Source organism: Pristis pectinata, chromosome 35 (genome assembly GCF_009764475.1).
Source record: "Pristis pectinata isolate sPriPec2 chromosome 35, sPriPec2.1.pri, whole genome shotgun sequence".
NCBI classification, from domain to species: Eukaryota; Metazoa; Chordata; class Chondrichthyes; order Rhinopristiformes; family Pristidae; genus Pristis; species Pristis pectinata.
The window spans coordinates 9,936,053-9,957,809 of NC_067439.1; the positions used below are offsets into that span (position 1 = coordinate 9,936,053).

The 21,757-nt window shown below is 47.5% G+C and overlaps 1 protein-coding gene across 1 annotated transcript; it reads right to left on the reverse strand.

Annotated features, from left to right (window-relative positions):
- Positions 1-7,470: 7,470 nt before the first annotated feature.
- blvrb (biliverdin reductase B) lies at positions 7,471-15,021 on the reverse strand. The gene is made up of 5 exons (XM_052044289.1): positions 14,827-15,021; positions 11,893-12,054; positions 10,952-11,041; positions 10,507-10,638; positions 7,471-7,711 (listed from the first exon to the last, which is right to left on the reverse strand). Exons 1-5 carry the CDS (start codon positions 14,900-14,902, stop codon positions 7,554-7,556), a joined length of 618 nt encoding a protein of 205 aa, XP_051900249.1. The 5' UTR covers positions 14,903-15,021; the 3' UTR covers positions 7,471-7,553.
- Between the last annotated feature and the right edge of the window lie 6,736 nt (positions 15,022-21,757).

The window sequence follows — 21,757 nt, forward strand, 5'->3', positions numbered from 1 at the left end:
CCACCTATATTTTCATCTAAATCTTTACAAACAACAGAATCCCGGCAGTGAACCTTGTGGAACACCACTGGTCGTGGACCCCAGGTCAGAGAAACATCCTTCCACAGCTACACATCTATGACAAAGCCAGTTTTGATCCAATTTACTAACTCACCATGGATCGCCTGTGACTTAATCTTTTGGACCAGCGTGCCATAAGGGACCTTGTGGAATGTTTTCCTAAAGCACATGTAAACAACATGCGCTGCCCTACTGTCATCAATAATCTTCATCACCTCCTCAAAAAAAACTCAATCAAACTTGTGACACATGACATACCCCACACACAGCCATACTGACTATCTCTATTACGTCCATACTTCTCCAGGTGTGAGTACATCCTGTCCCTGCAAATCTTCTCCAGTAATTTCCTTACTACTGACATAAGGCTCACCGCCCTAGAATTTCCTGGTTTGTCCCTGTTGCCCTTCTTAAACAGAGCAACAACATTGGCTATTCTCCAGTATTCTGGCACCTCGCCCATGGCTAAAGAGGATACAAAGATTGCTGTCAAGACCCCAGCAATTTTCTCCCTTGCCTCCGTCAGTATCCTGGGATGGATCCCATCAGGGCTAGAGGACCTAACCACCGTAATGTTTTTGAAGACATTCAACACCTCCTCCCTTCTCAGTATCAACATACCCTTCCCTAATCTCCCCACCTTCCACGTCCTTCTCCTCGGTGAATACCAGTGTGAAGTACTCATTATGCACCTCACCCTCTTCTTCTGGATCTACGCATAAATTCCCTCCTTGTCCTTGAGTGGACCTACCCTTTCTCTGACTATCTTCTTGCTACTAATATTCTCCTTAATTCTCCTTAATCTTACCCGCCAAGGACATTTCATAGCCCCCTTTAGCCCTCCTAATTTCTTAAATTCTTATTCCTTTATATTCCTCAAGGGTCGTGTCTGATTTCAGCTTCCTGACCCTTACGTATGCTTCCTTTTTCATTTTGACTAGACTTACGATATCTCTTGACATCCAAGGTTCCTGAACCTTGTCATCCCTATCTTTCGTCCTCACAGGAACATGCTGGTCCTGAACTCTAACCAGCTGCCTTTTAAAAGACTCCTCCATGTCAGATGTGGATTTACCCTCAGACAGCTGCCCCCAATCCACCTACCCCACTTACTGCCTAATACTATTGTAATTAGCCTTGCCCCAATTTAGGACTCATCGAGGACCAGTCTTATGCTTATCCATAACTATCTTAAAACTTAAGTAATTATGATCAGTGTTCCCAAAATGCTCCCCCACTAAAAATTCAATCACCTGGCCAGGCTCAATCCCCAAGGTCTAGTACAGGCCATTCCTGCTTGGACTATCTACATATTGTTTCAAGAAACCCTCCTGGATGCACCTAATGAATTCTGCCCCATTTAAGCCCCAAGCACTGAGTCCCAGTCGATATTGGGGAAATTGAAATCACCCACTACAACAACCCTTTTGTTTTTACCCTCAAACAGCTGCCCCCAAACTGAGGAGAAGTTAGAAGTCAATTAAGTGATGGGAAAAAATGGGCAGGACAAGCATGATGGACATTTCAGGAATGATGATTTGAACTGTATTTATTTTAATCCAAGGAATGCAATAGGAAAGGCAGATGAGCTTTTCTATTGCCTAGATTAGTACAAGGAACTGCGATATTGTAGCCTTTATCCACTGGCTGTTGGGAGGCCTATAGTATAACCCCATCAGAGTGATGGCACCTTTCTTATTCCCGAGCTCCACCCATATGGTCTCGCTGGATGAGCTCTCCAAGACATCTTCTCTTATTGCAGCCATGGCAGCTTCTTAATCAGTAATGCAACTCCCCCACCTCTATACACCCTTCTCTGTCATGCCTTAAACATCTGTACCCTGGAGCATGGAGCTGCCAGTCCCGCCCTTCTCTCAACCAAGTCTCTGAAATCGTTATGATATCGTAGTTCCAATCCAGGCTCTAAACTCATCTTCCTTACCTGTTGTATTCCTTGGATTAAAATAAATGCACTCCAGACCTGCCGTGTCCATTATCCTGGCCCCACCCATTTTGCTATCAGACTTACTTGACTTAACCTCAACCTTCTCATCAACCCCTCCACCTGCTGACCTACTGCTCTGGTTCCCACCCCTCTTCCACACCAGTTTAAATCTTCCCGAGAAGCACTAGCAAACTTCTCTGTGAGGATATTGGTGCCCTCAAGTGCAGGTGCAACCCACCCTTCTTGTACAGATCCCACCTTCCCTGGAAGAGACTCCAATGATCCAGGTATCTGAAGCACTCCCTCCTACAACAGCTCTTTCGCCATGCATTCAACTGTACTATCGTGCTCAGTAGCGCGCGAGCAGTTTAAAAGTTGCAGGAGTATCTTCGGAGTTTCTGATTGGCAGCGAGAGGCGAGGGAGCAGAGAGAGCTGAAGACTAACGAAGCAATAATTGTTTTTTTTCCTTAGCATTCAAGAATAGCGGGGAGTGACTGCGCAGCTGCATGACATCACTCGGTAGCACACGAGCAGTTTAAAAAGAAGCTCGATGACCTTCGGCTGATTAGGGAGAGTGAGGAGTAAATAGACAGAAGCTATAAAGATTTTATAGAAAGTACCTCTGTGGTGGTCCACCTCAAAAATCAGTATCTCATTTTAGATTCTGTTGGAGAGGATGACCTGACAGAGGAAGACCACGGCAAACAGGAGTTTGGCACCGTAGCTGGTGCCATGGTCCGGCAGGCAAGGAGAAATGCAGTGGTCATTGGGGATTCTATAGTGAGGGGAACAGATAAGAGATTCTGCGAACATGACAACAGTACCTGGATGGTGTGTTGCCTCCCTGGTGCCAGGGTACGGGATGTCTCGGACCGGGTCTGGAATATTCTGAGGGGAGAGATCAGCCAGAAGTCTTGGTACATGTAGGTACCAATGACCTAGGTAGAAAAAGAGAGGAGATCCTGAAGGAAGATTACAAGGAGCTAGGAAGAAGGTTGAGAAGCAGGACCTCCAGGGTAGTAATCCTGAGATTACCACCTGTGCCACGTGCTAATGGAAGTAAGAATAGAAAGATCTGGCAGATGAATGCGTGGCTGAGTGACTGGTGCAGGGGGCAGAGCTTCAAATTCTTGGATCATTGGGCTCTTTTTTGGGAGAGGTATGACCTATTCACAAAGGATGGGTTACACCTTAACTCCAAGGGGTCCAATATCCTGGTGGGAATGTTAAATATAGCTGTTGGCAGGAGGAAGGAAACTGAGATGTTAGGATAGAGGAAGAGGTATATAGGAGCAAGTCCGAGACAGTGTGCAGTGAAGATGGAAAGAAGGACAGGCAGGTGGAAAGACAGGATAATTTGCTGAACAATAGAAATACAGCAAAATCGGCAGCAGATACTGGTCTAAATGTATTATATTTAAACGCACAATAGCATTAGAAATAAGGTGGATGACCTAGTGGCACAGCGACAGATTAAAAAATATAACATTGTGGCAATCACCGAGTCATGGCTTAAGGAAGGCTGTGAGTGGGAACTAAATGTCCGGGGGTACACAGTGTATAGGAAAGATAGGCAGGTAGGCAGAGGGGGTGGTGTGGCCCTGATGGTTAGTAATGATATAAAATCAATAGAGAGAAGGGACATAGGGTCAGAAGAAGTGGAATCCTTATGGGTGGAGCTAAGAATTGCCAAGGGTGAAAGGACAATAATAGCAGTTATATATAGGTCCCCTAACAGCAGCCGGGATGTGGACTATAAGTTACAGCTAGAAATGGAAAAAGCATGTCAGAGAGACAACGTCAAGATAATTATGGGGGATTTTAGCATAAAGGTGGATTGGGAAAGACAGGAAGGCAGTGGACCACAGGAGAGCGAGTTTGTGGAAGGTCTACGGGATGGCTTTTTGGAGCAACTTGTTGATGAACCCAGCAGGGGATCAGCTGTTTTGGATTGGGTACTGTGTAGCAAACCAGAGGTGATTAGGGAACTAAAGGTAAAGGAACCATCAGGAACTAGTGATAACAATATGATTGAGTTCAGTTTCAAATTTGAAAAGGAGAAGCTGAGATCAGGTGTGTCAACATTTCAGTGGAACAAAGGAAATTCCAGTGGCATGGGAGAGGAACTGGCCCAAATTGATCGGAAAAGTAAGCTAGTTGGAGGGACGGCAGAGCAGAAATAGATGGAACTTCTACAAGAAATAAGGAAAATGCAGGATATATTCCAAGAAAAAGGGTTATGAATGGAAAAATGGCACAAATGTGGCTAACGAGAGAGGTGAAGGCTAAACTAAAAGCAAAAGGGAGGGCATACAAGGAAGCAAAAATTACAGAAAGAAACTAAGAAGGTCATTAGGAAAGAAAAGATGAATTATGAAAGGAAGTTGGCAGATAGCATTCAAAAACATACCAAGAGTTTTTTTAAATATATGAAGAGTAAAAGAGAGACACGGGCTGATATAGGACCAATTGAAAACGGTGCGGGAGAGATTATAATGGATAACAAAGAGATGGCAGAGGAACTAAATGAGTATTTTGCGTCGGTCTTCACTGTGGAGGACATCAATATACCGGATAGTCAGGGGTCTCAGGGGATAGAACTGAATTCAGTTAAGATTACTAGAGAAAAGTTGCTCGGGAAGCTAAATGGACTAAAGACAGATAAGTCTCCCGGACTGGATGAGGTGCACCCTCGGGTTCTGAAGGAGGTGGCTTCAGAGATTGCAGAGGCATTGGTGATAATTTTCCAGGAATCAATACATTCCGGCATGGTTCTGGAGGACTGGAAGGTCGCAAATGTAGTTCTGCTGTATAAGAAGGGTGGGAGGCAGCATAAAGGAAATTACAGACCTATTAGTCTGACATCAGTGGTGGGAAAGTTATTGGAATCGATCCTCAAGGATGAGGTTATGGAATACCTAGAGGTGCAAGGCAAGATAGGCCCAAGCCAGCATGGTTTCGTGAAGGGAAGATCCAGCCTGACCAACCTATTGGAGTTTTTTGAGGAAATCTCAGGATGAGGGAGAATTTGTGGATGTTGTGTATTTAGACTTTCAAAAGGCCTTCGACAAGGTGCCGCACAAGAGGCTGATTAATAAGATGAGAGGCCATGGAATTACAGGTAGGATATTGGAATAGGTGGAGCGTTCGCTGGTAGGCAGAAAGCAGAGGGTGGGAATAAAGGGATCCTGTTCTGGTTGGCTACTGGTTACTAGTGGTGTTCCGCAGGGGACGGTGTTGGGGCCGCTTCTTTTTACTTTGTATATTAATGATTTGGATTATGGAGTAAATGGTTTTGTGGCTAAGTTTGCAGACGACACCAAGATAGGTGGAGGAGTAGGGAATATTGAAGAAGTAGGAAGGGTGCAGAAAGACTTAGATAGTTTAGGAGAATGGGCAAAGAAATGGCAGATGAGATTCAATGTTGAGAAATGTGCAGTTGTATACTTTGGAAACAGAAATAAGCGGGCAGATTATTATCTAGATGGGAGAAAATTCAAAGTACAGAAGTACAAAGGGACTTGGGGGTACTCGTGCAGGATACCCTAAAGGTTAACCACCAGGTCGGATCGGTGCTAAAGAAAGTGAATGCTATGTTGGCATTCATTTTGAGAGGTATAAAGTATAAAAGGAAGGAAGTGTTGATGAGGCTCTATGGGGCACTGGTGAGGCCTCATTTGGAATACTGGGTGCAGTTTTGGGCCCCTTATCTTAGGAAGGATGTACCGATGTTGTAGAGGGTTCAGAAAAGATTTACGAGGCTGATTCCCGGAATGAAAGAGCTTACTTATGATGAGCGTTTGTCGGCTCTTGGACTGTACTCACTGGAATACAGAAGAATGAGAGGGGACCTCATAGAAACATTTGGAATGTTAAAAGGACTGGACAGAGTAGATGTGGTTAAGCTGTTTCCCTTGGTGGGTGAGTCCAGGACTAGAGGGCACAATCTTAGAATTAGAGGATACCGGTTTAAAACAGAAATGAGGAGAAATTTCTTTAGCCAGAGGGTAGTGAAATTATGGAATTCTTTGCCACGTACGGCAGTGGAGGCCTGATCATTGGGGGCGTTTAAAGAGGAGATTGATAGATATCTAATTAGTCAAGGTATCAAGGGATATGGGGATAATGCCGGAAGTTAGGGCTGGATAGGAATAGTATTAGTTTAGCTCATGGAGCAGACTCGATGGGCCAAATGACCTACTTCTGCTCCTTTGTCTTGTGCTCTTGTGACTATCTCTCTATTTCTTGCCTCACTGGCACACATAACCCCAAGAGCAATCTCTTCAGTTCCATTTGTGCCTCATCCCTCTGCCACACACTCCCTGACAAAACTGGTTTCTTTTTCAATTTTCCTGCACTGAGAGGTCATTTTCAGAAACAAATTAACCTCTTGGTACATCTTTGGGATATGGGAGGTAACCTGAGCAGTCGACAGAAACCCAGCCACAGACTCCACACGGATAGCACCCGAGGTCAGGATCGAACCCAGGTCTCTGGAGCTGTGAGACAGCAGCACTAACCTGCTGCCCATCAGCTTCTCCTCGAATGCGTTGGTCATGTTCACCTCCACCACACAAAGATTTCCAGATTCCTATTACTTAAGGAAAAACTGGGTTATTCTTCACTCTCTGTCAGCCAGGTGCGAGGCTGACCTAACTTTAATTGCCCTCAAACTGGCACTGGGTTCTCTCACAGGGGAATAAAAGGCAACCACATTGCAGTGTGGAGAAACGAGAGACTGCAGATACAACAATCTGCTGGAGGAACTCAGCGGGTCAAGCAGCATAAGTTGGAGGAAGGGAATTGCCAACGTTTCGGTTCGAAACCCTGCATCAGGACTGGAACCACGGTGGGGTGGGGTTGTGGAAGAAGGCAGTGAGAGAGGGTCTCCCAGAACGCCCATCAGAGATAGGAGGAAGCCTTCTTCAAGGTTGGCACCCTGAGAGACTTTGCAGTGAAGTAGTACAGTGGGGACACAAGAGACTGCAGATGCTGGAACCTAGACCAAAAAACAAACGGCTGGAGGAACCCAATGGGTCAGGCAGCATCTGTGGAGGGAAATGGACCAGATGAAGGATCTTGACCCAAAATATCAACTGTTCATTTCGCTCCACAGATGCTGCCTGACCCATTGGGTTCCTCCAGCCATTTGTTTTTTGCTCCACAGTGAAATGTGGCTGGAAGAACATCAGTCAGACTGGGTGAGTGTGGCAGTTTCCTTGAAAGATGGATTGTTCCACAAACTTCATGGGTTTTTTCCCCCAAAGATTGGCCAGCATTACTGAAAGTAGCTCTTTATTTACTATAAAGTCCCCTGCTTCTGTGGGATGGGACCTCAGATCTCCAGATTACTCTCTAGGAATGCTACAGCATCGCTCCCTACCCTTTAACCACCTGTCTGTGCAGTTTAATCACACACTGATGGATCTGCACACTTCGGCTACAAGAACACCCAGTGAGAATGGTGGATTTAGATGTTTTATTTATCATTCTGTTGAGACATGCTAACACGGCAGAGCACCACCCATTCCCTGTTTGTTGGCGTCACTAGGACTGGTAAGTGCCTGAAACACAGACGAACTTCCCGTCGTACTCAGAGGTTGTAAGACACCTGACGAAGAAGTGTCCCAAGTCATGTTTGGAGATGACTCGGCCTCCCCTTTGACCGACTGACACTGCGTAATTCCCTGTCAGAGGGAGATTGTCTGTAAGAGGAACAAAGTGATGTTAAAACAAACCATAATGCAATGTGCAGGGCAAGTTTTATATTTTTTTTTAAACACACAGAGAGTGGTGAGTGCCTGGAATGCGCTGCCAGGGGTGGTGGTGGAAGCAGAGGCAGATACAACAGAGGTGTTTAAGAGGCTCTTAGACAAGGCACATGTTCCTCAGAATGGAGGGACAGGTACATTGTGTAGGAAGAAGGGATTAGTTTACTTGTAGTAATTTTTTTTTAATCTTGCGCTGTACTGCTGCCACAAAACAAATTTCACGACATACATCAGTGATAATAAACCTGATTCTGATTTAATTAGGCATTTAATTACTTGTTTAATTAGTTTGGTACAACATCATGGGCTGAAGGGCCTGTTCCTGTGCTGTACTGTTTTATGTTCTAAGGAATAGGGATAAGGAGCACAGAAACAATACTCAGGATAGGAAGCCCAGGGATAGGAATGTTGTGGTCAGGAGGACACAGATATTGGGAAAGGGAATGAAACAAGAATTATTTCCTGTGTAATGCCTGGTCCTGACTTCATCCCAACTGTAAGAGTTTCTTTCTGCATTAATGCTACACTGCAGGGTATTCATTTGAGCTCACTTCCCTGTTGCTTGACTTTCAAAATAGGCATTAAAACCAGCAGCCAAGAAACGGAAAATGCTGGAAACACCTAGCAGGTCTGTCAGCATATGTGGAGAAGGAAACAGTTAACATTTCAGGTTAAGGATCCTGTCAGACCTGAAGGGTCTTCATCCTGAAACATTAACTCTGTTTTTCTCTCCACAGATGCTGCCTGACCTGTTGAGTGTTCCCAGCATTTTCTCTTTCGGATTTATGGCATCTGCTGTTTCTTAATTTCCATTTATTGTCAACAAACGGGCTGTGGATGAAGGCGCCACAGACCAGGAAGTCGCAGGTTTAGTCTTAGCCCTGCAAGAAGTTTCTGATCTCAGCACTGGGAGGAGTTTGGGCTTTCGCAGGAGCCTCAGCTAGTTGCCCCTTTTTTTTACACCGTGGTCAGTACCTGCAGTGGAGGAGGGGAAGTTACACTGCGATGCATGGAGTAGGTCAGGTGCTAACCTTTTACCTCAGGGACCTGCGTTCAAAACAGATTCAGGGACTTTCTGCCTGTTGAACTGGTTGGGGCTCTTCCATAGAGGAATGGAACTTATAACCCTAAGATTTTCTTAGGGTTGATGTAGAAAAGGTTTGAGACCATAACAATGAGATTGTAATTGATAAAACTAATAGGAATTCATGGAAAAATTCATGAATAGGCTGTGGCTGCTTTCCCTAGCAGTAGGCTGAGAGGTGACTCTATAGAGGTATATAAAATCAGGAGCAACATAGGCAAGGTAAATGGTCACAGTCTATTTTACCAGGCTAGGGAGTCTAAAACGAAAGGGCATAGGTCTAAGGTGAGAGGGGAACGATTTGAAGGGGACCTGAAGGGCAACTTTTTCTACACAGAGGGTGGTGGGGATGTGGAACGAGCTGCCAGAGGAAGCTGTAGAGGCAGGTAGAGTTAGAATGTCTAAAAGACATTTGGACAGGTGCACGGATAGGAAAGGTTGAGAGGGATATGGGCCAAACACAGGCAAATGGAACTAGCTCAGGTAGGCACCTTGGTCAGCATGGACAAGTTGGGCCAAAGGGCCTATTTCTGTGCTGTATGACTCTGTGATACGTTGGTGGGGGAGGGAGATGAAGGGATGGGAGCGGGCTGTTTGGATCAGAAACACTGGTGTGCAGTAGTTGGGCTCAAGAACCCGTTTCACTGCTGTGAACATTTGTAATGTTTTATAAATTTAGCACCAAGTCACTGATGGATTTGTGTATCCTGGATCATTGGTAGCTCACTTGGTTGCACATCAGAGTGTGTTCCCTGTCCAAAGACCGTGCATGTGGTCCTGCCTGTCACATTGGATGAAACACTGAGCCAAGGACATGCCCACTCCTCCAGTGGAAGTAAATAAAACCATGGCACTATTTGCAGAACACAATAACTCTTTCCAGTGTCCTGGCCAATATTTATCCCTCAAATAACATGACCTTGCCATTTATGGAACAAAAAGCCATTGTATTTTCCCAGATAAGTGTGCATCCTCACAACACTAAATTAGCTGTGAATTGCTTTGGGATATCCCAAAGTCAAGAAAAGCACTTTAATTGCAATAAGGAAAATGCTGAAAACACTCAGCAGGTCAGGCAGCATCTGTGCAGAGAGAAACAGAGTTAAGGTTTCTGGTTGATGCCCCTTCATCAGAACTGGGAAAGAAAAAACAAGTTAGTTTTAGGTTGTCGAGAGGGTGGGGGAAGGATGGGAGGGACGAGGGGAATCTCTCTCACAAGATGAGGTTAGGGTAAATGCAATTGCTTGCTCTCTGGATGACGGCATTTTAGAACATAAAACCCATCCCAACCCAAAGACAACTCTTGAAAGAAAAAAAAAAGGAAAAATTTGAATCACCTCTTGGAAACTTTCCCCGTTCTGATGAAGGGGCACAGATATCACAGAGCAGTATTATAACCTGCTACTGCCTCTAATTTGAATGCAGCAGAGCTTAACCGGCTGTTCAGTATTGGGTTAGCTTCGGAGTCCGAATCATGTGCTAAACTGCAGATTTGAGAATTGTCCACCACAAAGTGATGTTGAATGGATGGGGGCAAGATTGCTTAACATGCTCAATATCAGAATTACGTCACCTCGATAGTGAACCATCTTAAGACCACAGTGATTGGCACCCAGAGCCTGTTCTATACTAAAGAAAATCTAACCATCAATGTGAGGTGGAAACACAGCCACGTAGTCAAGCCCAGAGTCCTTCAGCACTTCATACATCCTCTGGTGGTCTTTGGTCACCTCCAGGAGGCGTGGCGGAATCTTGGCTTCATCCCATAACAGGAATGCTGCAGAAATAGAAACATCACATCAGCTGTGTTTAATACACCAAGGTAATGCCTCCTATGTTTTACTGGCTAATGACATCAACTGGTGTGGTACACAGCCACATCACTCTCTGAAGAACAGCAGAGGAGTTTTTATTGGTCCCTTTGTCAAGATTCAAACCTCAACTTACAGCACCAAAAATAATTAGCATGTTATTGATTGGTTACATTGCCAATATTGTAGAAATCACTCCATTTTAAAACTCACTCCAACGTGTTGAATGTCCTGGGGTGATGAAGGATGCAATAAAATGCATTCCAACTTTAAACTTACTTGACATGCAGCCCACAACCTTCCTCACATTGTGGGCCTTCATTGCTTCAATAATGTTTCTGGTTCCCTCGGACATCATCGTCGTGGGGCCTGATGGAAGACAAAGGAAAACGGAAAACTAGTTTTCTGCAGCACTCTGAGTTCAGGCGTTATTTTCAGATGCTCGACATGGAGGAATCCAGCGAGTATTGGAAAGCCACAAGGCTGATTGCTAAGCCCAAGGACGAACTGCACGTGGGGATGGAGAACAGTGGGCAGTGGTTTAACTCTGCCAGTCACAGTGACTGGCAAGGCTACAAGGACGCTAGCCTGGGACACGGTGGGGTGCACAACCTCTCCCAAAAGTCACATTTAAACCTTTTAAACTGTGTTTAAAAGAGTAAAATGGCAACAAATGCTGCAGCACCAATGAAACTCCAATAACGCAGCAGGCACAGCACTTCTGTGGACAAATGGATGTTACTTCTATTAATACACACCACACACTTGTAATTCTGTGTTTTCAGATGTAAAGCAGTGGTACAATAAATTTTCCAGTGCCGTGCTTTTCCATTAATGCCTGATATATTAATAACAATTGATAGTAAATCCCACTAAAATTAGATTAGAAATGTGCATGGATCATAAGGAAAATATACGTAATTAAATATTAAGGGATTCAAAGGATAAGGAGTAAATTCAGGAATGGCCCACTCATGTTTCTATTTCTTACACTCCTGTTTCCAAAATAAATGCAAAGTTCAGAGAAAGGCCCAACTGGTGATTATGTTCTACTCAAGTTTCCTCCCTTCTGACTGCACCTTAATCTTTATATTCCTTCCCACCTCCCCCCCCAATGTATTTATTCAAATTCCCATTACCAGTCCATACCATTCAGCTCAAACACTCCATGTCGCAGGGAGTCACACGTCACTGCTGCCCAACCCATTGGGAAGACTTACTCAGATCATTCCTGGTTCCCAGAACGACGATGACCCCATCTTGTCCTTTGACGGCCTTCTGGACATCTTCCTTATTCAGGACATCGCCAACGATGACATTTATCCCCTTGTGTTCTGCCGGCAGTTTGGCAGGGTCACGGACCAGAACTGTCACCTCGTGACCTATGAGAGAAAGCAGGTTACCTTTGGACAGGTGAATGCAGACACCGATTCAGCCATGGGAACCTCAGGGTCTAAGGATAATGAATATTCTTGTCACATTTATCATAACGTCCATGTCCCCTCCTGCAGAATGTGATGAAGAATTCAGTTTCTTTACAACTTTCCCTCTAGACTCTGTGTTGTCAACCAGTTGGAGTTCAAGTGCGAGTTTGATGCAACTATATCCTAACCCTCTAACAACTTTTATGTCTAAAGTGTTGGAATATGTATATAGATATGTCTGCCTCATAGAGGTTGGAACTGAATTTGTTTTCCTTGTGGATGTTGCATCTCTAATGCGATGTGCCTGCAATGCTGCTGCAGGTAAGTTCTTGCACTGGTGCATACATGTATTTGTGCAAGTGACAACTTTGATGAATATAATTTTTTTGAATAGATTATTTTGAAAGAAAGCACACAGGTTTGGAAGTTTCTGCTTATACTACCTATGGCCAGTCCTATCACACTTATAAAGTCACTGAAAAACTTCAGGCAATTTGCTGGATGATTTGGAGGCAGAGGACTTTGTGAAGAAGAGCAGGGGAAGTCCTCCTGAGGATCCAGGGTCAAAATTTACTCCTCAGACATCACCAAGAAAAACAAATTATCAGTCATGATAATATTTACATTTGTGGGATCTTGCTATGCACAGATTGGCTTCCATATTCCCTACAGTAGAACAGCTGTGGGACAGACCAAAGTTATATAACCTCTTGTATATACATGTCTTTTGTCTAGAAGTTAGGACATTTAATAGTATCATTCAAAATACTTCAACTTGAGACAAGCAACATTCTCTTTTCTCAGGTGGACCCTTGGGGTCAAGGATGACTTGCTTCCATTGCAGCAGCAGATGCCTGTGGATGAACTTATTTAATACAGAATGGCTATTACATGTCAGCTACCACACAGTCATAAGTTCTTGGTCCAACAGCAAGAATGTCCAAGCTGATTGGAGAATAAAAGCGTGCATACATACACTCACACGCTAGCCACATTCAGATGCACTATAACACCCACAGACACAGGTGGACCCAAACATACATGTTCTCTAGCCTAACCCCCCTTCCCTAATCCCCTTCAGTCTCCCCTTCCCTTAATCTCTCCCTTAGCCTGCATTCCCCTCTCCCCTCCCAGCTGCCTTGCTCTTTCTTCTGAGGGCAGGAGTCTGAGCAACTGCCTTGGTGACTTGCTAGCTGATAAGCCCCTTCCCTCTCACAGACAGATGGATAAGGACTTATCTGTTCATTGCAGGGTGGCCACACCCAGGGGGATCTGACAACTAGATCAAGGCACCAACGAATGACTGACAATGTCGGTGAGAATGTCAGCACGCGGGGATGACTCAACCAAGACTTTGTGCAAGGGAGCAACTGGATGAGGGCTTGAGAGGATTAGGAGTGAGCAGTAGATTGGATGGATCAAAGCTTTTCAGTTAGCTGGAGGAAAAACAATGTTAGATTTATACAACATTTCTCACAATCCGAGGACATCCCGAAGTAGCCTCTAACCAAGCAAGGGGTTCTTGAAATGTAGAAAGGAACCGGTTGCTAGCTCCCCTTCTCCCAATGCTGTGTTTGTTTTTATTTGGGCATTGCTTAACCCTTATTGCCTATTCCTAACCACTCTTGAGAAAAGGGGTGGTAAACCACTATCTTAAACCCCTGCAGTCTGTGTGGTCAAGGTGCTCCCAACAGTCATTCATCTCACTAAGAACATGGACCCATGCAATTATCTGTAAAATATGAGTGCATTTAAAATGGCCTTCCATAGAGAGTCCAGCCACCCGCCTTTGACACTCGACTGCAAATGCTGGAAAAACACGATAATGCTGGAGGAACTCAGCAGGCCAGGCAGCATCTGTGGAGAAAAGCAGGCAGTCAACATTTCAGGTCCGGACCCTTGTTCAGGGATGCTGCCTGGCCTGCTGAGTTCCTCCAGCTTCATTTTTTTTGGTCTTTGACACTCAAATGACATGACCACTGTTGAGTTCCCGATTTATTGGGCTTATTAATTTGCCCTCTATGTTTTTTTTCTAGTAATTGAGACTGTTTGAAGTTCCCCCCTCACTACAGCCCATTGATTATCTATTATGATTGTAACTAAATATTATTGGAATCGACTATTAGTGTTGAAATGCTGTATTTATTTAAGAGCAGAAACATTCGACACAGCTCTTCGGCACTGGAAGATAACACTTCCACACACGGAGCTGACGTTAAAGCGATGTACCTGGTTATACAGAGACTGGCACTCTCTCTAACCCAGACTCACCCAGCGCCCCGGCTCACTCGCTGGTCTTACTGGTCCGTTTCGCTGGTCAGTGATTGGTCAACGTTGCCGGTCTCATTGGTCAGTGTTGCTGGTCTTACTGGTCAGTGATTGGTCAACATTGCTGGTCTCATTGGTCAGTGTTGCTGGTCAATGATTGGTCAGCGTTGCTGGTCTTACTGGTCAGTGATTGGTCAACATTGCTGGTCTCATTGGTCAGTGTTGCTGGTCTTACTGGTCAGTGATTGGTCAACATTGCTGGTCTCATTGGTCAGCGTTGCTGGTCAATGATTGGTCAGCGTTGCTGGTCAGCGTTGCTGGTCAATGATTGGTCAGCGTTGCTGGTCAATGGTCAGCGTTGCTGGTTTACTGGTCAGTTTGGCTGGGTGCTGCTGGTCAGTAGTTAGTCGGTGCTGCTGGTCTGGCTCAGTAGCTGTCACCTCCCCCCGGACGTCCGCTCACCTGCAGCGACGGCCTGCGACAGGGTGGCGAGCCCCGTCATCCCGGTGGAGCCGAAGATCACGACCTTCCTGCCCATGGTGGCGCCGCTGGGACCTCTCCTCCCTCCACCCCCTCTCCGCGGTTTTATCTTCGCCTTCCGGGCGAGGCTCCTCCCAGCGCCCGCTGGACTCTGGCCTCTCCCCGCGGCGTCTGCTGCTCCTCCCCCTCTTGCCCCACTCACTGCACCTTTGCCCCACTCACTGCACCTCTCCCCGTCCCAGCTTAAACCACCACCCCCCCCGCTCTCCCTCACCCAGCCCGCTCTCTCCCCAACCCCCTCGCCTCTCTCTCTCCAAAATTCTCCTACTCCGCCTACCGCCCCCTCTTTCCCCAGCCTCCTCCACTGAGCTCCGACCCTGCCCTTCTTCTCTGCCCCTTCCCTAACTGCCCTCCCCTCTTCACCTCCCCCTCCCCTTCTACCCCTCTCCCTCCCCTTCTCCTCCCCTCCGCCCCTTCCCTAACTGCCCTCCCCTCTTCACCTCCCCCTCCCCTTCTACCCCTCTCCCTCCCCTTCTCCTCCCCTCCCCTCCTTCCCTAACTGCCCTCCCCCTCTGTCTGCCCTTGCCCCTCTGCCCTCTCCCTCCCCTCTTCACCTCCCCCTCCCCTTCTGCCTCTCTCCCTCCCCTCCCCCCACACAAAGGTTCTCTGTATCTCAGAGCTCTGCAGTCTCTCACCATTTAGCTAAGGTGCTTCCTTTTTTTAAAATTGTTTTTCCAGCCAAAATGGACAGTTTTATTTTTTCCACACTTTATTTGCCAGATTTTTGTCCACTCAGTAAATCCGTCAATCTCCGTTTGTCAACCCCCCCCCCCCCCCGTGTCCTTCCTACAACTTACTTTCCTACCTGTCTCCGTGTCATCAGCAAATCAAGTAACCGTAACTTCAGTGCCTTCATTGTTATAAATTGTAAAAAGCCAAGGCCCGTCAGCGGACCCACTACACAGAACTCGTCACACCTCGACAACCCGTAAAGGACCCATTTATGCCAACTTTCTGGCAGCGTCCACGGAGAAAGGCAGACAGTCAACATTTCCATTCAGGACTGAAGATAAGAAAAGGGGAGCCCGATATAGAGGAGGGAAAAGCAGAGCAGTGATAGGTGGACAAAAGAGGGGAGGCGGGGTGGGCACAGAGTGGTGATAGGTAGATGCAGGTAAGAGATAGTGATAGGCAGGTGCCTATCTTGTCCCCCACCCCGCCTCCCCTCTTTTGTCCACCTATCACTGCTCTGCTTTTCCCTCCTGTATATTGGGCTTCCCCTTTTCCTATCTTCAGTCCTGAGGAAGGGTCCTGACATGACACGTTGACCGCCTGCTTTTCTCCACAGATGCTGCCTGGCCTGCTGAGTTCCTCCAGCATCGTCGTATTTTTCATCTAGATTCCAGCATCTGCGGTCCTTTGTCTCTCTATGCCAACTTTCTATTTCCTGTTAGCTGCTGGCCAATCATCTCTCCATGCTGGTGTTAACTCCTGCACCATCTGCAATGGCCTTCGATGCAGCACCTGTGCAGTACGCCGACTGGCCCTACAACCCCAGACCGCTGCAGGTGACCATGCAACCTGTGGTTGCTTGTTCAGTCACATCAGGTTAAACAGTGAGCCCTTCTGGAATGTCTTGGCTCCACCCATGTGCTACTTTCTACCAATCATTTTCTTTTTTATTTACAGCGTGGTAACAGGCCCTTCTGGCCCAACGAGTCCGTGCCGCCCACTTCAAACCCAAATTAACCTACCCGTACGTCTTTGCAATGTGGGAGGAAACCGGAGCACCTGGAGGAAACCCACACAGCCTGGGGATTCTGCTGCAGGGAGGTGACTTCTCTATCACTGGTCAAAGAGGTGGTGGGGCGGCGGCTCCTCGTGGCTGACGTAAAGTACCATAACAATCTGCTCCAGCTAATTAATGTATATGCCTGGCCCGTGCGGAGCGAGCGGCTGGCTGTCCTCCAGCAGCTCCCACCGCTGCTAACAGCGTCAGCCAGTCTGTATGACAGTACGAACACAGATAGCATGGCCTCCCAAAACTTCCTGTCCTCTATCACAGAGGTGCTGGACGAAAGCAAGCAGGAGAGCCTGGATCAGCCACTGTCCCTGGAGGAGCTAACTGGCTCCATCCGTTCCCTTGGCATGAATAAACATCCCAGAAGTGATGGCTTACCAGCAGAGTTGTACTCAGCTCTGTGGGATTGGATGGGCCCGGACCTGCTGGAAGTGTATAACGCTATAGGCTGGCAGAATGTCAGACTCCATGAGGAAGGGCATTATTACCCTCACTGACAAGCAGAAGGGGAGGAGGAGGACATCAGGAACTGGAGATCCATTTCACTGTTCAATGTTGACTATAAGATCCTATCCAAGGCCATCGCCAACCAGGTCAAGTCTGCTCTGGGACAGGCGATCCACCCAGACCAAACCTGTGCTGTACCTGGCAGGAAAATCTCTGACAGCCTCGCGCTGCTCAGGGATACCATCGCCTACATGTAGGACAGAGGGGTGGACACCTGCCTGGTCAGCTTGGACCAGGAGAAGGCCCTCCACAGGATATCACACACGTACGTGATGGACGTGCTCTCCAAAATGGGTTTTGGAGAGGGAGTAAGAAATTGGATCCAACTGCTCTACACAGACATCCATAGTGCAGTCCAAATCAATGGGTGGGAGACAGATAGTTTCCCCATCAGGTCTGGAGTCAGGCAGGGTCGTCCACTCTCCAGTCTTATTCATGTGCTGCATGGAACCCTTTGCCGAATCCATCAGGAAGTACAAGAGCATAAGAGGGGTGAAGTTGCCAAGCAGTGGAGGCACACAAGTCAAAACCTCCCTGTATATGGACAATGTCACCGTCTTCTGCTCGGACCCACGGTCAGTTCGCAGATCAATCAACATCTGTGACCAGTTCGAGTTGGCATCGGGAGCCAGAGTCAACCGTAGGAAGAGCGAGGCCGTACTCTTCAGTAACTGGCCCGACCAATCCAACTTCCCCTTCAACGTCAGGTTTGATTACCTGAAGGTGCTGGGGGTCTGGTTCGGAGGGGCTGAGGAGTGTAGCAAGAATTGGCTGGAGCGGATTGGGAAGTGTAAGGGTGAGGAAGCCCCTCGAGAAATGAAAGGGGGAATCACCTCAGGGAGCCACATCAGTGGCAATGGTGCTATGTTTTTGTAGTTTTTTTTTCTCTTTCAATTTTACACTACTGAATGTAACAACACTGAATGTTAAGCTCTTGTATTTTGCATCATTTTCTTTCTTTGTATTTATCTTTTATTTTGAATAAATTTTTTTTTGAAATAGTAGATCCAGAAACCAAGCTTCACACACCTTCAGTGGCTATAAACTCCAGTGGACCACAGAAAGAAGTGACCCTCACACTGCGCCTGTAGGTGTGACCCTCACACTGTGCCTGGAGGTGTGACCCTCACCCTGTGGGGCCTGTAGGTGTGACCCTCACCCTGTGGGGCCTGTAGGTGTGACCCTCACACTGTGGGGCCTGTAGGTGTCACCCTCACACTGTGGGGCCTGTAGGTGTGACCCTCACACTGTGGGCCTGTAGGTGAGACCCTCGCACTGGTGTGCCTGTAGGTGTGACCCTCACACAGGCACGGTGTTGCCCAGGATGAAAGGATTCTGCTGGAACTCCATCCCATTGAGGAGATGCCTGTGGCTCAGTGTCCCCCATGTGATGAGGGGTGTCTACAGCCCCTGAGTCTCCATGGGCAGAAGATGTGCTCCTTACCCTCACCTAATGGGAAAGGCTCCCCCAGCGTCGTAGTCCATGGTCTGGCGCGTCCCAGGGACGTTGAACACCTGTCTGACATTAGGCCGGGCACCATTCCAGTGTAGGGTGAGCTGCTCAAAAGCCTGGAAACCCATTATAAGAACAGGAGGACCTTCTGCCCATGGGTCTATTCCACTGCTGACCTGCATCTCAGCATTTTCCCACCATCACCACCCTGGCTGCTGAAGACTTTGGGAACACCATGGAGACAGAAGGGACTGCAGATGCTGGAATCTGGGGCAACACACAACACACTGGAGGAACTCAGCGGGTCAGGCAGCCTCTGCGGAGGGAAATGGACAGTCAACGTTTCAGTTCGATCGTACCCTTCGTGCCGTGGGCAAGGCAGGCAGCTGAGGCTGAAGGGCAGGGGGTGACTCATCGAGGACCTCGGCCTTGCTTGGCTCTGTGGAGCACGGTCAGAGTCCAGACCCAGGAGGCTCTCCGGCGCACTCTGCTGGCAGCCACATCTGCTGCCGATACAGGAGCTCAGGGCCAAGGGTCAGGTTGCACAGACCCACCTCGCACCCCAAGTGTTAGCAGATTAAGTGTTGATCTGATTGAAGTGTTCAAACCAGTGGTTCCTTACCAGGGGTGCATAACTCCCTTGGGGTAGGGAGGCCTTCAAACATTGCGGAAGGCTTTAATGGGTGGCACAGTGCCACAGCTAGCAGAGCTGCAGCCTCACAGCTCCAGTGACCCAGGTTCAATCCTGACCCCCGGTGCTGTCTGTGTGGAGTTTACATGTTCTCCCTGTGACTGTGTGGATTTAATAGAGCCTTATAGTCTTACAGCACAGAAACAGTCCCTTCAGCCCACTATGTCCATGCCGACCTTATACCCATCTACACTAACCTCATTTTCCCACACTAGGTCTGTATCCTTCTACGCCTCACCTATTCATGCCTGTCTAAATTTCTCTTAACCATAGTGACAGCATCTGATCCCACCATCTCCTCCAGCAGCATGTTCCAGGTATCACCCGCTCTCTGCATGGAAAACCTACCCCTCAGACCCCCTTTAAAACTCCTTCCTCTCACCTTAAGCCCACACCCTCTTGTTTTTGATACCCCTACGGTGGGAAAGCCCTGTCTATGCCCCTTATAATTTTGTATACCCCTATCGGGGTGCTCCGGTTTCCAACCACAACCCAAGGATGCGAGGTTGATTGGCCGCTGTAAATTGCCCCTGATGTGCGGGTGAGGGGTGGGCTGGGGTGTGCGGGGAGTTGCTGGGAATGCGGGGAGAATAAAATGGGATCGGGTGAAGGGTTATTGTGAATGGGTGGTTGGTGATCGGCACGAACACTGTGGGCTGGAGGGCCTGCTTCTGTTCTGTACGTCTCCACGACTCTAACGCTGAGGCAACTTAGTTGGAAAGTAAATAACTGAGTGTGCATAATGCAGTGGTTTAAGAAGGCCACCTTCTCAAGGGCAACTAGGGATGGCCAATTAAATGCTGGCTCAGCCTGCAAAACCCACATCGTTTGAGTGAATAGAATAACTCAAATAATAGAATCCCCTCCATGGACTCTGTCTACACTTCTCACTGTCTCAGTAAAGCAGCCAACGTAATCAAAGACCCCACCCACCCCAGACATTCTCCCCCTCCCATTGGGCAGAAGATACAAAAGCCTGAAAACACGTACCACCAGACTCAAGGACAGCTTCAATCCCACTGTTATAAAACTCTTGAACGAGCCTCTTGTATGATAAAGATGAACTCTTGCTCTCTCAATCTACCTCGTCATGGCCCTTGCACTTTATTTGTCTGCCTGCATGCATTTTCTCTGCAACTGTAACACTATATTCTGCATGCTATTGTTTTTCCTTTTTACTACCTCGACATACTTAATGCATGGAGTGATCTGTCTGGATGCATGGAGTGATCTGTCTGGATGCAAGCAAAACAAAGCTTTTCATTGTATCTTGGTACATGTGACAATAATAAACCAGTTACCAATTACAAAGCAGCTCATTGTCTCAGACCTTTGTGGACCAAGACAAGGAGAATGTTTCCACGCAGACAACGGTAAACCTGGGGAATTCTCCCTGCCAGAGGTTCAGTCACTGAGTTCATTTGACACAGAGATCTGTGGATTTGGGGATGTTAGAGGAATTGAGGGATAGGCAGAGAGGGCAAAGTGATACAAGGTGGGCTCGAAGGGCTGAATAGCCTTTTCCTGCTCCTAAATCTTTTGATGCTGGGAATGTCGGGGAAATAACATGGGATTAGTGTAGGATGAGTGTAAATGTGGGTGGTTGATGGTGTGAGGACTGGGTGGGCCGACTCCGTGACTCCCTATGATTCCTCATGTGAAGAGTGGTTCTTCACACAGGGTGTGGACACCCGGCATCCTCTCCCTGAAAGGCAGATCCAGTGGACATTTCAGACCATACAAAGGGGGCAGATTCAAGCACCCAGCACAGGGACCTTACACTGTTAACCTCTCACTTCCAAGCAGGTTCAGTCAAAACCACTCATCTCCCTCTCTCTCTCGTTGACGGCTGACCTTCATTGTTTCACTACAGGTGTGCAGGAGCAGTGAACAGTGATGCCAACTTGTCCAAGGGCAGTGGGAGCAGATCTGTTTTCCACCATTTCATTTATATTCCCAATGGTCACCTCTCCCTTCTGTGGACGACCCCCTACCTGTGAAGACGTGCCCTCAGCTCAGCCTGTCCCACCCCATCCACTCGTCTGGACTGCCGGGGTCAGGAAGGGACCTCGATCCACCGCCCACAGTGCCGAGATAGGAACCCCTCTCAAGGACCCAGCCAGAGCAGCACGAATCCCACTGCAGGATAGAATTCAATCCCATTTTCCCTGACCCATGCCAGAGCCAGGGATATGACTGTCACCCTGCGACTGTATTGTGGAGGGTCATAGCTGTCACGTGACAGCACTGCCCACTACCTGGTCAGAAGACACACCACTGCAAATCAAGGTCTGGCTCCACCCCACCCATCAGCGCACACCTGACCATTGGCCTCTTTAAGTACCTTTGTACTTGACCTTGGGCCATTGGCCTTTGTAAATTACCTGGGCTGGATCCCCCAGCCCTCCAGCACTATAAAGGGTGCCACATGTACTCGGCTCTCTTTTGCCATCTTCGAGGG

Bases quoted from the DNA above. Each gene is read 5' to 3' on its own strand.
- blvrb (XM_052044289.1), bottom strand. From the start codon at position 14,902: ATGGGCAGGAAGGTCGTGATCTTCGGCTCCACCGGGATGACGGGGCTC. The intron at 12,055-14,826 runs GTGAGCGGACGT...TTTCTCTCATAG, and splicing joins GTCGCAGGCCGTCGCTGCAG to GTCACGAGGTGACAGTTCTG. The intron at 10,639-10,951 runs GTAAGTTTAAAG...CTATTTCTGCAG, and splicing joins GGTTGTGGGCTGCATGTCAA to CATTCCTGTTATGGGATGAA.